This window comes from Leiobunum rupestre, chromosome 1 (assembly GCF_980474605.1).
Source record: "Leiobunum rupestre chromosome 1, qqLeiRupe1.1.hap1, whole genome shotgun sequence".
NCBI lineage: Eukaryota > Metazoa > Arthropoda > Arachnida > Opiliones > Sclerosomatidae > Leiobunum > Leiobunum rupestre.
The window spans coordinates 22872437-22884989 of NC_143384.1; the positions used below are offsets into that span (position 1 = coordinate 22872437).

The following is a 12553-nucleotide window of genomic DNA, read 5'->3' on the forward strand; positions in this document are numbered from 1 at the left end:
TATGTTCAACGACGAAAAACATGTATAGTAACTGTTAAAGAAAAGAAATGTACTTGTGGAATTTTAAACTGTGAACATTTTCTCGCTGTTAAGAAACTTCTAGGCGAAATATCATTAAAAATAGAGGGACAAAAACGTGTTGTAATATATCAAACATTCTGAAACCAAAACAAAAATCTGGTACGAAAAAACACCAAAGATATCAAGTTGATTACGACGAATACGGGGTTACGGGTTTAAACAAAAGATACCATAGGCATTTCCATAATTAAACAAAATGATAATATTGTTAAATTTTAAAAAAGCTGCTACTTTATGACTTAGAAAAAAAACTTTATTTTATTCGGAGCTTTCGGACCGTGGTCCTTCTTCAGCGAGTGACTGTTGTAACAGTCACTCGCTGAAGAAGGACCACGGTGAAGAAATATCAAATCTTCCTTTAGTTTTGCCAAATAACGAAGAAACTGTCGAAGACGACATTGGAAATGAATTAATTGATAACTTGAATGATACCAACTATGGCATTCTAAATTACGATTCTTCAGACATTCTAAAGAAAACATGTGACGAAATATTAAATCTTTCTGTTTTTTTTCCAAACCAGAACGTAAAGGACAAATACGAAAAAAATGTCGGAGAAGACCTTGGAAATGAAGTATTTGAAAATGCGAAAGATACTCTAGCGATGTGTAATGAAAACTTGTGGTGCGTCGATTTTGCTAACTCTAAGCGCATGTCCGCTAGTGATTTCTTGCGAAACGAACATACCGAAACGATATCAAAATCAAGGTTGGAAACACGATGGGCAAATAATGTTTTAGTAGAAAATACTATAAATTGCTTAATTAAACGGTTTCAACTAGAGAATCATGTTCTTTTTATTCACGCTGATGCGTTCTCTAGATTATACGTGGCAATGAAATACTATAAGAAGCTTGACACTATTATTAACAAATATTGGTATTGTTACAACGTGCTTAAAGATGGCGATGTGACGAATAAAGATATTTTGGCAGTTTTAATGTCCGATGATTGTGAGTTTTCTAAGCAAACACAAAGGTCTGGATCACACTGGCTCTTGGGCTTAGTTAATTTTAAAGGAAAGAAAATTTACATCCTTGATGGCATACACGTTGATGCAAAAGCCCTCCAATTACACTTTAAAACACTTCTATGTTTTGCAATGCTAACTTCAGATATCTTATGGTTCCTACCGGGATATATCACGAGTCGATATAGTTCCGCGTGCATTTCCTAAGTGTTTGTTACGGGTTCTGCCTTGCAGAAAATTATCCGCTAACTTCGCCGAAGCGGCGCTTCTATCGCAAAAACCATTTATCAGGTTTTATTTCAAGTGATATATCCAGGTAGGAAATAATATTATTAATCCAAGGCCTTGGCACTGAAAGCTAGTCAAGTTTCAGAACGTTTCTCTTCAATACAAATTTTGAGCGGTGGCGCGTGACCAACGTCATAATAATTAAGCCTCTCCCATCTGAGCGACTGAGGCCGCTAGGACAGCGGTTCCCAAAATGGTCACATGAGTTCCGAGATTTCGCAGCGCGGCCATCTTTGTTGGTGTCAAGAGTCTTTTAAGATAAGTAAAAAAAAATGAGTTGGGGTTCCGCCAGGTGGATAATTTAGGGTTCCATAACAAAAACAAATTGGGAACCACTGCGCTAGACTACCTAATGCAGTTCGATATTCATGGTTGAAATGAATACATTCATGGTCTAAGTGGTGCATGAAGAAGTTGGAGGAGAGAAGGGGTTCCTAATATAATACCAAGAGCATAGGCGATAGGTACCCGAGCGCGGGACAGGGGGAAGGCAGGGGGCGATAATTTTTGGTCGGACCCTAGGACTTTAGTAGCATCTAGCGGTGGATAAATTTATTAAAAAATTCGAATTAGTCGTCTGCACATTTGGAAGACGTTATTAGATCACACAAGGCTTTGGAATGCCCAACGGTCTTTTATGCGTTCGTTTAAATATTAAAACGTTTACAATTAATTCATTAGTACTCGGTAAAACCCACAGTTATAGTTAAATCAGCAATTAAGTTTAATTCGTACAAAAAATGACTTATATTACTTAAATTGAATTTAGAATACAATATCACAGGCATATTCTACAGGGTGGAAGCCTCAGCCGTGGTCCAGCCTCGGTACTTCTCCTAGTACACCAAAGTGCTGCGGGTCAAACACTTCTACAGGCGCTGGTATTCCACAAATAGACCAATGGGATAATTATAAGCGCATCTTTATCCAATCGCCCGATAAAGCATTTAGAAGATGCGCTTCTAATTCTCCCATTGGTCTATTTTTAGACTACGAAAAGTACCGAGGCTGGACCACGGCTAAGGCTTCCAATTATCCCATTGGTATATTTTTGGCCTACCAGCGCCTGTAGAAGTGTTCCACCCGCAGTACTCTGGTGTACTAGGAGAAGTATCGGAGCTGGACCACGGCTGAGGCTTCCACTATGTATTTTCACTAACTTAATTCGCATTAAAATAGGAACATTAAATTTAAAATTTGTACTTATTTGAGTGTGCTTTTAGGAATACCTTATCGCAATATCACAGTCATAATCTAATCCTATTTCTTATGATAGAAAGCCCTTTAACACCTTTTTAGTTTTAGTAACTTTAGGTTTTTTTGCAGTGGTTTTAGTTTCACACTCATTGTCACGACATCTTGGGCATTGTTTTTGATTCTTCATTTCCTTTCTTAGACTAACTGTTTTAAGAGAAGCTCGTTTGATCATTTGAAATTTCGTTTTACATTTGTTTACGAAACCTTTTCCTAAACAATTTAAATATATTTTGCAAGCCATTTTCAAGGCAGTATCTGTGTGTTCATTTTTACTCCATAATTCTAAAAAGGTATTTTTAACAAATGAATTATTTATCAAATGATCTAAGACTATTTCCACTCTATCTTTTCGAGGATTATTTTCCTATTTTTAATATAGTTTACCAATGTCATTAATTTTTTTAATCAAATCGTATGCTTTCTTCTTTGAGCATAGAAGCCCACCATTACTGAGTTCTGCTGTCCATTGCGCGAAATCTTCAGTTTGGCCACTATTTAAATTCAATGAGGTTTTCACAAAATTACTTGCAGAATACCCATATTTTTGGGTCAAGGTCAAATAGGAAAAAAATAATACTGTAGTTCCAAATTCCCCTCAATGGTGGTAGCATTTAACGAGAGTTCCACCAAAAAAACGTCCCGAGCTATGGTTTTCATATTTTCCCCTCCACGAACCCCTTCTCTCTTCCAAGGGTGGCGTAACGGCCCTAGCTTCTTCGATATAGCAACCTATTATCTAGAGTTTGCTACAGACAAATTAAAAAGTCATTAGAACGTTTTTAGTAGGCCTGTGCGGGTACTCGAAAATTGCGAGTACTCGGGCTCGCAACCCGTTTTTCTAAGGCTCGAACGAGTACCCGAGTCCTTTGCCAAGGCCTAAAAATTACTCGAAGTGGACTCGAGCCAGAAAAAAATCTCGACGAGTCCGTTACTCCCGTCGCGCGAGAAATTTAAATTCCCGGAATGGCGCTACAGTAGCCATTTAAGTGCACTGTGCACACAGTTTGATGGATATCACTTGGCTCACCTTCTAATTTCTAATTTTATTTCAAAATGGGATAAAGTGGTAAAACCATTAATTAAGTGGTAACTATATCATTATCCAGATATAAAAAGGTTTTTTTAAGAGAAAATTGATTTGTAATTATAATTTAATACCAATAAGCAAAAAATCTTAAAATGAGTAGTTAGTGTTTGACTTTTTAATACAACTCTGAATATTAATTTTATAATCGGGACTCGAATTAGACTCGACTGGAAATTTTGGACTCGAATTAGAGTCGACACCATATTTAAGGACTATCAAAGACTCGAGACTCGTTCAAGTCCAATTTTCCAGAACTCGGGATAAGACTCGAAATCCAAAAAAGAGGACTCGCACAGGCCTAGTTTTTAGTTTCACATCGAATATATATACTCGAAGTGACACTATTGCTATGGACGGAATGTCGTTAAGTGTTGCTTTTTTTTGTTTGGCGTCGCGGAAAGCAACTACACAGTAGATGGAGCTGCGAAATATAATTTATATAATTTATATTATTGGCGACACCGGAATTTGAACCCAGATTTCTGGCCACGTTATCTCCAAAACCGAAGCCTATACCTAGTGAGCTACGCCGTCCTCTTAGAATATCATGCTTAATCTTTTAGCCTTGAACACTTTTATAGTTTGAATAGTTGGTACAGAGATTTTCCGCCTCCTCACACTCCTCACACGTGCCGTTAATTTCCACCCCCTCCGACCAACCGCCTTAAATTGAGAGTTACTGAAAAAAACAAGTTGGTCTCATTCGATAGAACTCTTTGACGCGCACGCAGTGCCGTTAATTTCCGCCCCTCTCCGACCAACCGCCTTAAAGGGAGAGTGATCGAAAAAAAAGTTGGTCTCATTCGATAGAACAATAAAAGTAAAAGATTGGAATCGTCTACGTGAAAGAGTGAGACCAAAAAATCCAAAGCATTATCCAAAGTATGCGACCATGGGGATAGAATCTCTGTCTCGCCATATTCTTAGTATATAAATACATTCTTGCAATAATATGATTTATGCAGTTGTTAATAATCCATATTAAATATCTGCTCTAAGAAAATACCAATTTAATCACCGAGATAATATAAAATTCGAGAATGACATATTCTATTAATTTATGTTCTGCAAAATTACATTCATGGGTATTTTTTTATGAATTTGCCTAAACTAGCCAAATGTTTGATATAAATTTCCTAAAATAGCCACATTTGAATCCCAGTTTAAGAATTTCTGTAAATCATATTTCCACTAATTTTAATAATTTAAAACCATTATGTTCGTCGTGTTTTGCTTACCTATTTCACCTTTGATACTTTCCGTCTATCTAACGATAGGAAATCACATGGCCTCAACAGCTTTTGTATTGCTTTGCCCACCCGCGTATCCTGATGGTGGGCGCCATCCACTCTTTAAAGGGAATATAACCTCAGGTATTTGGTGTGGAACACCAACGCTTGCAGCTCTGACCGCTCTTGCCTTTCGCTTTAAAAATGTTTGGCGCCACTGTACAGCGAAATTTGAAAAATTGAAGGGGTCTTCCATAACGATTGCTTTGCAGGTTATATTCCCTTTAACTTAGGATGGCAATTTATATATCAAACGATAAGAAATCACGTAGCCTCAACAGCTTTTGTATTAGTTTGCCTACCTGTGTCTACTAAGGGTGTATGGGTTTGCCCACCCGAATACACCGATGTGGAACTAATATTACGGCCTAGGCCCTGGGCCGACTTGTTTCTTAAATAAACTTATAAGCAGTTGATTCAAAAATTATATTAAAAGACCAGTATCTTTATATATAAAGTTAAATTTAGGAATATCGATGGGGAAACACTAATAGCTCTGCTTTAGCCGCTACCTATCTAGGTTTCAACACCATATGTAATATAATTACTCATAAGTTTGCCACTGTACCTTTATTCCATTAAAAAATCTTCACTAACGTTTGTTTCGAACCAGTAAAAAGGTGGACTACGTTAGATTTTAAACTTTTTATTCATCCTAGTAATTTTGGGAGTCACACTATTGGCTACTAACAATTTATTTAAGTCAATGGAAAATTGACCAATACGGCTCAGTTCAGAGATCACTTTCCGAAAATGTAAATTGGTGGGAAAAGACAGTTCTGGTTCTATAAGCTTTATATGCGTTTAAAATGAGCATTTGAGCCTTTTGAAGATTTCAACAGACCAAAAAGTTGGAGGGGGCAATAACATTAGTTGTCCCTCCCAGCAAAATTCTAGGGAGGGGAATTGCCCACTCTGGTTCCTACGCCCCTGAGCGTTTTTATAGTATAGAAGAGTTAGGCCTAGGCTCAAAAGAATCTGCAAAGACTCCAACCTTGTAGATGCCCCAAAAAGCTCAACCTGAATTTCAACTATTTTGTCAAATTTAATTTAGAACCTGAGTCTCCGAAAACTTTATTAATTGTATTAACAGCACTTGACAGTATAATGTACTTCATTTTAGCTCCTAAGTCTTGGTTGTTCAAACCGGTTTGTTTACTAAAATTATAGCCGTCGGTTTATCAGAAGTAGAGCTAATTGAGCGACGGCATGAACGACATTTGAGATTTGATGACGTCAAATATTACGTAGGGTACGGATGACGCAATATCTGTGAAACAAACCGTTAGTGAAGAAATGGAGCTAGTAGCATACTTATGAGAAATTATGTTACATATGCTATTACTATTTCATATATCTATGGGTTTCAATGGCGAACCAAAAGGGGTGTGGCAATAGTTTTCGGCCGCAAATACGTATTAGTTTTCGAATAGTAGAACAATTAATAAACAAGGTTTAACTTGAAAGAAATTAAAGTTTATGGCGCTATTTTAATTGAGGGGACATTTGAGTATTTGTTGTGTAATTTAGAGGGGTGTTAACTTTACATTATTGAAATTGGCGAATTTGCGCGAGACTAATTTAAAGAACGCGCTTCCTTATTCAGTGCTAATTTTTTTAAACCGATAAATGGCGGTAATGTTATTGAAACTGGCAAATTGTTACTCATCGTTATTCAATTTAAAAAAAAAACACACATTTTTTATCTTCGAAAATAAATATTTTCACTAAACTTTTAAATTTATGAATATCTTTAGTCAATGTAATTTTCAATTAAATAAAATTTTACCTAGACGGCACTCCCGTGTAAAAACGATAAAAGTGAGGGAATCTGGGCGAAAGCAAGTTCGACTTATCGACGCCATCCAAAAGCTTCCGTGATATTATAACCTCCTAAAATTTAATAGCCCTGCAGTGGACGTATTAAAGAATAGGCGCTTACCAATACATCTATAATTTATCGTGCTAAATTTAAAATGGTTTGATAAGACTCCCAAAAAGTATAAAACTATTACAAAGACTTTTTAATTAGTTTGATGGTTTTACAAATACAATGAAAAACATTGCATTTCTTTTTAGGAAATTGCATTAGTATTTTAAAAATGGCATCGGATTGTAAAATATCGTAAAGTTATAACTAAAACCATTAGAACTTTCTAAATTTAAAGATGTGTGAAAAACTGACATACTTCCAATACCAGACCCTAGAAAATTGAGTTAACTTTAAACACAGTTTTTTTCTAAGCTGGGAAATGTACCCATTTAAACGCTACCCAATAAGTTTCTTTAGAATATTCTACAAGTATTCAAACGAATAATTTTTTTACAAAAATAAAAATTATTATTTCACGCTATTTTAAAAAGTAAATCACAAAAACATCTAGACTAGCGTTTTTAAAATAACCCCATTAAATGCACTAACCAAATTTAATTTTACATTTGCCAACACTATCGAAAAAAAAAAAGGTTTTACCTGTAAGAACTAGAAAATAGTTTTTAAAACAAGACTACACCTAAGGATACATAAATAATTAACAGGAACATTAAAAACTTTGCCATTTACTAATGTATGTTTTCAATAGGAAATTACTAAAACTAAGCCTTTGTCAATGCAACAAGGATTAAGCAAGGCTTTGGGATTTAAAAACCAAGGCTTAAAAGCTTGCATTATTTACACTTTCTGGCCATTATTGAAAGTCTTTATTACATATTCTTAGGCTTTTGATAAGCACTTTTTAAAGAAAGAAATGAATTTTGAGTAAAGCTATGAGGCAGTTTGAAAAAATGCCCACCCATATACATTTTTCATTAAAAAAATTACAACTATACAATTATAATTCAGTCATTTTTTTTATAAACACATTTTACAAGATCTAAAGTTAACTTTTTTTGCTATATACAGTATTTAAAATACATTTAATCTTTTACGATAAAAATTTTCATTTTACCCTCAAAGTTTGGACAAGCAGCTATTAAATCCCAGGACCTTTTAACAATTAAATTACCTTATAGAAAATTCAATAAGCCTTTGTCAATTATACAACTAAAATTCAGTACGTCATCTGTGTTAGATTTAACCAACATCAAAACTTGATGGACTACTTGAAAAAGTATTCATTACTCATATTGAGTTAAATTTTGCACCTCGTTGATGCAACTTTCTTATTCGGAGAAATTTAAGATTTTCTTATTCTGTTCTTCACACAAGTTTATCTAGACTTCCATGACCTTTTACAGCGAGTTGCAATCTGTACTTAACTAACCAGAAACGAAAAGGCGAAATTATTTTGTTCTTCCAATTAATAACTATTTCCAAATGGGAAGAGCTTGAAGCTAGTTGTAAGTGATTTGAGCATTTTTTAAAAAACACTGCGGCGATAGTAAAAACTCTTTTCATAAAGCCATGTATCGTTAGTACAAATATAACCATTCATTTTCCTTAAAATTTGGGGGTGATTCATTGGCAGAAATACAAGTTCTTTAACTCACATACTCTAATGGATTGAAACACGTTAATTTAAAAAAATTAAGCAGTTCTATGCCTTTTTTTGGCCTGACTAAATCTCACTTTTCAAACGTTTCAAATGTTTGAGTCTTTCATTGTTCGTTTATTACGTTTTGAAAGGAAAGGGTCGTTCTCCTAAATGCAAAACTATGATATCGTACAACTTTTACGACACTGGGAATTGATGTTGTCACATGGATGAGGGAGTTTGTGGGATTTCTTCAGTGCCTTATCTCGATGAGAAGAGCTTTGTGACAAATTTGGCCTGGATTTGTACCTTGTCATTGAGTAGGATTTGAGGTACGATTTTAAGGAAGATGGCAAAGGAAGCTGCTCTATTTTAATTGTCGTAGTGCTCGCAACAATTGTGCGGCAGCAAAGTTCTTGGAGGGATATGACTGGAAAAGATTAAATAGATGTAAGAGTTTTAAAAACTTAAGAGCTCTAAGCCAAAAGATTACTAGATTTATTAACAATCTTCAATATAAAATACCTCTATTGCTTCTCCATAGCCTCTCCATTCCATTACGGTGAAGGGCCATCCGAGATAATTCAGCGAAAGATTCACTGATATTGTAGTCACACAATGGGCTCACTTCAAAAAAGGCCATATTGTGTTTCTGCGCGTACGAATCAGCTGCGTTCTCACTCACTTGCCGCTTGAAAGCCAAGTGCAAACGATTCCCAATTAAGATCTTAGGGACACCAGGAGCATGCTATAAATATCCAAATGTAAGAATAGGATCTCTACATGTAAGTAGCAACTGAAATACCTCTTCAACTTCCACGAGCCAACGATTTAGGCCATCAAATGACCATCGATTTGTGATATCATAAACCAATATTACACCCTATGATGGTAACACATAAGATTTATTCATTTTATTAGAATTAACAACAGTTTGTAAATTAAATCATTCTAGCCAGCATTGCCAAATCATAAACTAGTGCCAAAAATTACCAATTTCAACCACCAATGTATCATAAGGTGAAAACTATTCGCTAGTTTTGGAGTAATTTTTAGGAAACAGCGAGCAACTTCAAAATACAGTTTGGGTGTTATTGTATGGAAGAAGTTGGTAGTTTGGGGTAAAAGGTGTACTCTTTTCGTCCCAAAGTGAGCGAATAGTTTTGGCCTATATTCTCAACGCAATATGAAAAGTTTTTTTGTTAGGTGTATAAAAAACAAAAAACTTGGTAAAAGTTCAGTTATTTTAAGTGCATTATTCTTTTTTTTTTAAAGTGTCCACACTTATATTATACTGAGTAAATTAAATTATAAAACACCCTAGAAGAATTTTTAAATATAATGTATAATACTATAGATGCTTAAATAAAACATCCTTCAAGGAAATTGCCAAGAAGTAATATTTCCGAGAGCCAGGACCTGCAAGCTACTGTTTATATAGTGTTAAAAAATTTCCATTATTTTTACACTATATAAACAGTAACTCCCAGGTCCTGGCTCTGGAAAATATTACTTCTCGGCAATTTAAATGAAGATGTTTTTTTTTAAGAATCTATTGCACCCTGAAAATTCAATGTAAATTATTGTATATCTGCCAACACTGGATTTAACACCAGCTCAACTGTTTTTGAAAGATAGAAATGAAATGATAAATTAACTAGCTTCAATAAAGTATGTACTACATCTGGTCAATTTATACATTGAGTTACTGTTGGTTATTTATTCTACATTATTTCAGCTATCCCCCATGGTAACACTGAACCAAATAGATTTAAACTTTTAAAGCTATGTCTGTTAATAAACATGTTGATGGTTTTGTTGGGTGAAAAATGATTTTTCCACTTCAAAAATTTAGAACACTGTCTAACTTTTTTTAACATTGAGTTGCTAGTTATTTCTTAGTTCAATAACTTAGTAGGGATCGTACAGGATGAGATTTTAGTCAGGGGTCAGGGTGAAAAAAAAAAACACCTCTAAAACCCAGTTAGGGTCGGGGTTTCCTACAAATCAATTTTTAAAAGAGTAAATATATTATATTTCAAGGTACTTAGACTAATGAAATATATTTAAATTTAAAAACATATTATTAAATGGAACTTAATTAATACAATAGAGGCAGAGGCCAGACTCATATGCCGCCACCAACGGGGATGTGTCAGATGAGCAGCAGCAATAGACACTTGAATCCTGTTCAGCGATTTGCCTAGAAGTAGTAATACCGATAACCAGGACATAGTTGTAAGCGCGCGGTTTATAATTCAATATAGAAGGGCTAGTTCAATTTCACTATGCGCCTCCTGAAATACTAACATTTGCACGCATTATCAAATAAAACTTACATAAACACGTGATTATTTTATTCAATGACACATGCACGTAAGGGAAGAAATAAAAAGAGTGGCATTTATTGAAGCGCTTATTACTAAAATGAATGCAACAATACTTTAGGCGCTCTAGAATTTTATATTTTCTTAACATTTTTTTGAAGGATATGAACTAATAAGAAACTTGACTTTTAAGGAAAACCAAAATCGAAACTTGACCAGCAGGATCGAGATACAGCACCTGGGGATCCCTGACTATACGGGATGGGATACCCGTACGATCCCTATGACCTAGAGATTTTTCTTAACAGTACAGTAAAAACATACCTGTGCACCGCGTGAGTATGACCTAATAATTGTTGAAAATCTACCCTGTCCCGATGCATCCCTAAAACAAGAAAATTTGAAATTTTACTGTCTTACAAACAGTTAGCTATTGCGATCAAACATTACCATAGCTGTAGTTTTATCCTTTTACCATCTAATAGTATAATTGTAGTTTTGTACGCAACTGAAAAAGTATATAGGTTTAATAAAAGCAAACAAAGATAATTGAGGTTATGGCAAATTACCTGAAGAGCCACAAAATGGAGATTCTTGAGAACCATCATCGAGACCACTCAAAATTTCTTGCTTTCCAACATCACTATCCCCTACTAGTAGAAATTTGAGCAAGTAATCGTACGACTTTTGACTAGATGAAAGCCTACAAGACGGCAATGATGAGCTGCTCATAAGTACAGCATTTAGCCTGCATGAAAACAGGGGCGTTTTGAAATAAGGAACCTGAAGAAAAACAAAACTTAAAAAAATATTTCGGAGAACGTAGGCATTGCATTCAACAACTAGCAAATTAGTATAAGTACTCCAAGGCTTACGAACAATGACAAACGGCTTCAAGTAGTTTTAAAATGATTTACAGAGTTTCAAATTTATTTATACCATCGAAACAGCAAGTAAAAATTTAACCCCGTTAAAGAAAGAAAATTTAAATTCATTATTCAACTTACTTTCAATTTTTCAATGACCCATTTAAATTTAATTAAAATTCAGTGAATTTACATGAAAGGAAAAACGTCGTGCCACGGTCGTGCACGCCTGGGTTGCCAGAATAATATTGGAAATTACGAAATGAGAATTACCAAGAACTGGCATAGCGCGCGAAAAAAAATTCAATTTAATTTAGGTTTTCCATTTCACCACCTTAGTTCCAAAACCAAATAAATTGATTCGTATTTAAGGAGATAATATGACGGAGGTGTTGTCTGATCTTTTGTTTGTATGCCCTTGGAGAGCGTAGATTCAGTTCTGATGACCGTAACTGCGAGTGCTCGGCTCGTGCTGAATTGCCATAATGAATGGAACCAGAGGACTTCGCTGGTCTCGTCCAAAAGTGACATAATTACGAAAAGTGTGGCTAAAGATTCACTAAATGATGCTATCGATTAGTAACATGCGCCAAGAAGTAATATTTCCCACAGCCAGGAACGGCAAGTTACCTTTTATACATGTATAGTGCTGTTGAAATAATGGAAATTTTCACCTTTACGGTATGAAACAAGTAGTTTCCTTTTAACCAGGTATCTTTTTTGAGCAAAAACACGACGTTCTATTTTCAGGTGAAAAATTGCTATAATTTTATTTACAAATAAATAAACAGTAACTTGCAGGTCCTGGTTCTGGGAAATATTATTTCTTGGCGATTTCCTTTGAGAAGTTTTATTTAGGCGCCTTTTGACGGTTTTGTAACGAAGAGGTTTCCCACATCCTGCTGGTGACCTCCG

General features: G+C 35.0%; 1 protein-coding gene across 3 annotated transcripts; it reads right to left on the reverse strand.

Annotated features, from left to right (window-relative positions):
• Positions 1–7007: 7007 nt before the first annotated feature.
• On the reverse strand, positions 7008–11860 carry Rab40 (RAS oncogene family member Rab40). Of its 3 annotated transcripts, none has more exons than XM_090177021.1 (7): positions 11780–11860; positions 11342–11555; positions 11223–11280; positions 11097–11157; positions 9251–9328; positions 8971–9193; positions 7008–8875 (listed from the first exon to the last, which is right to left on the reverse strand). In XM_090177021.1, the coding sequence occupies exons 2-7, from the start codon at positions 11502–11504 to the stop codon at positions 8625–8627; spliced, it is 834 nt and encodes a 277-aa protein (XP_090033147.1). In that variant the 5' UTR covers positions 11505–11555; positions 11780–11860; the 3' UTR covers positions 7008–8624. The 3 variants fall into 3 exon arrangements, with proteins under 3 accessions (XP_090033147.1, XP_090033156.1, XP_090033162.1); XM_090177030.1 differs by lacking the exon at positions 11780–11860 and adding an exon at positions 11636–11751; XM_090177036.1 differs by lacking the exon at positions 11780–11860 and adding an exon at positions 11648–11715.
• Positions 11861–12553: the final 693 nt, after the last annotated feature.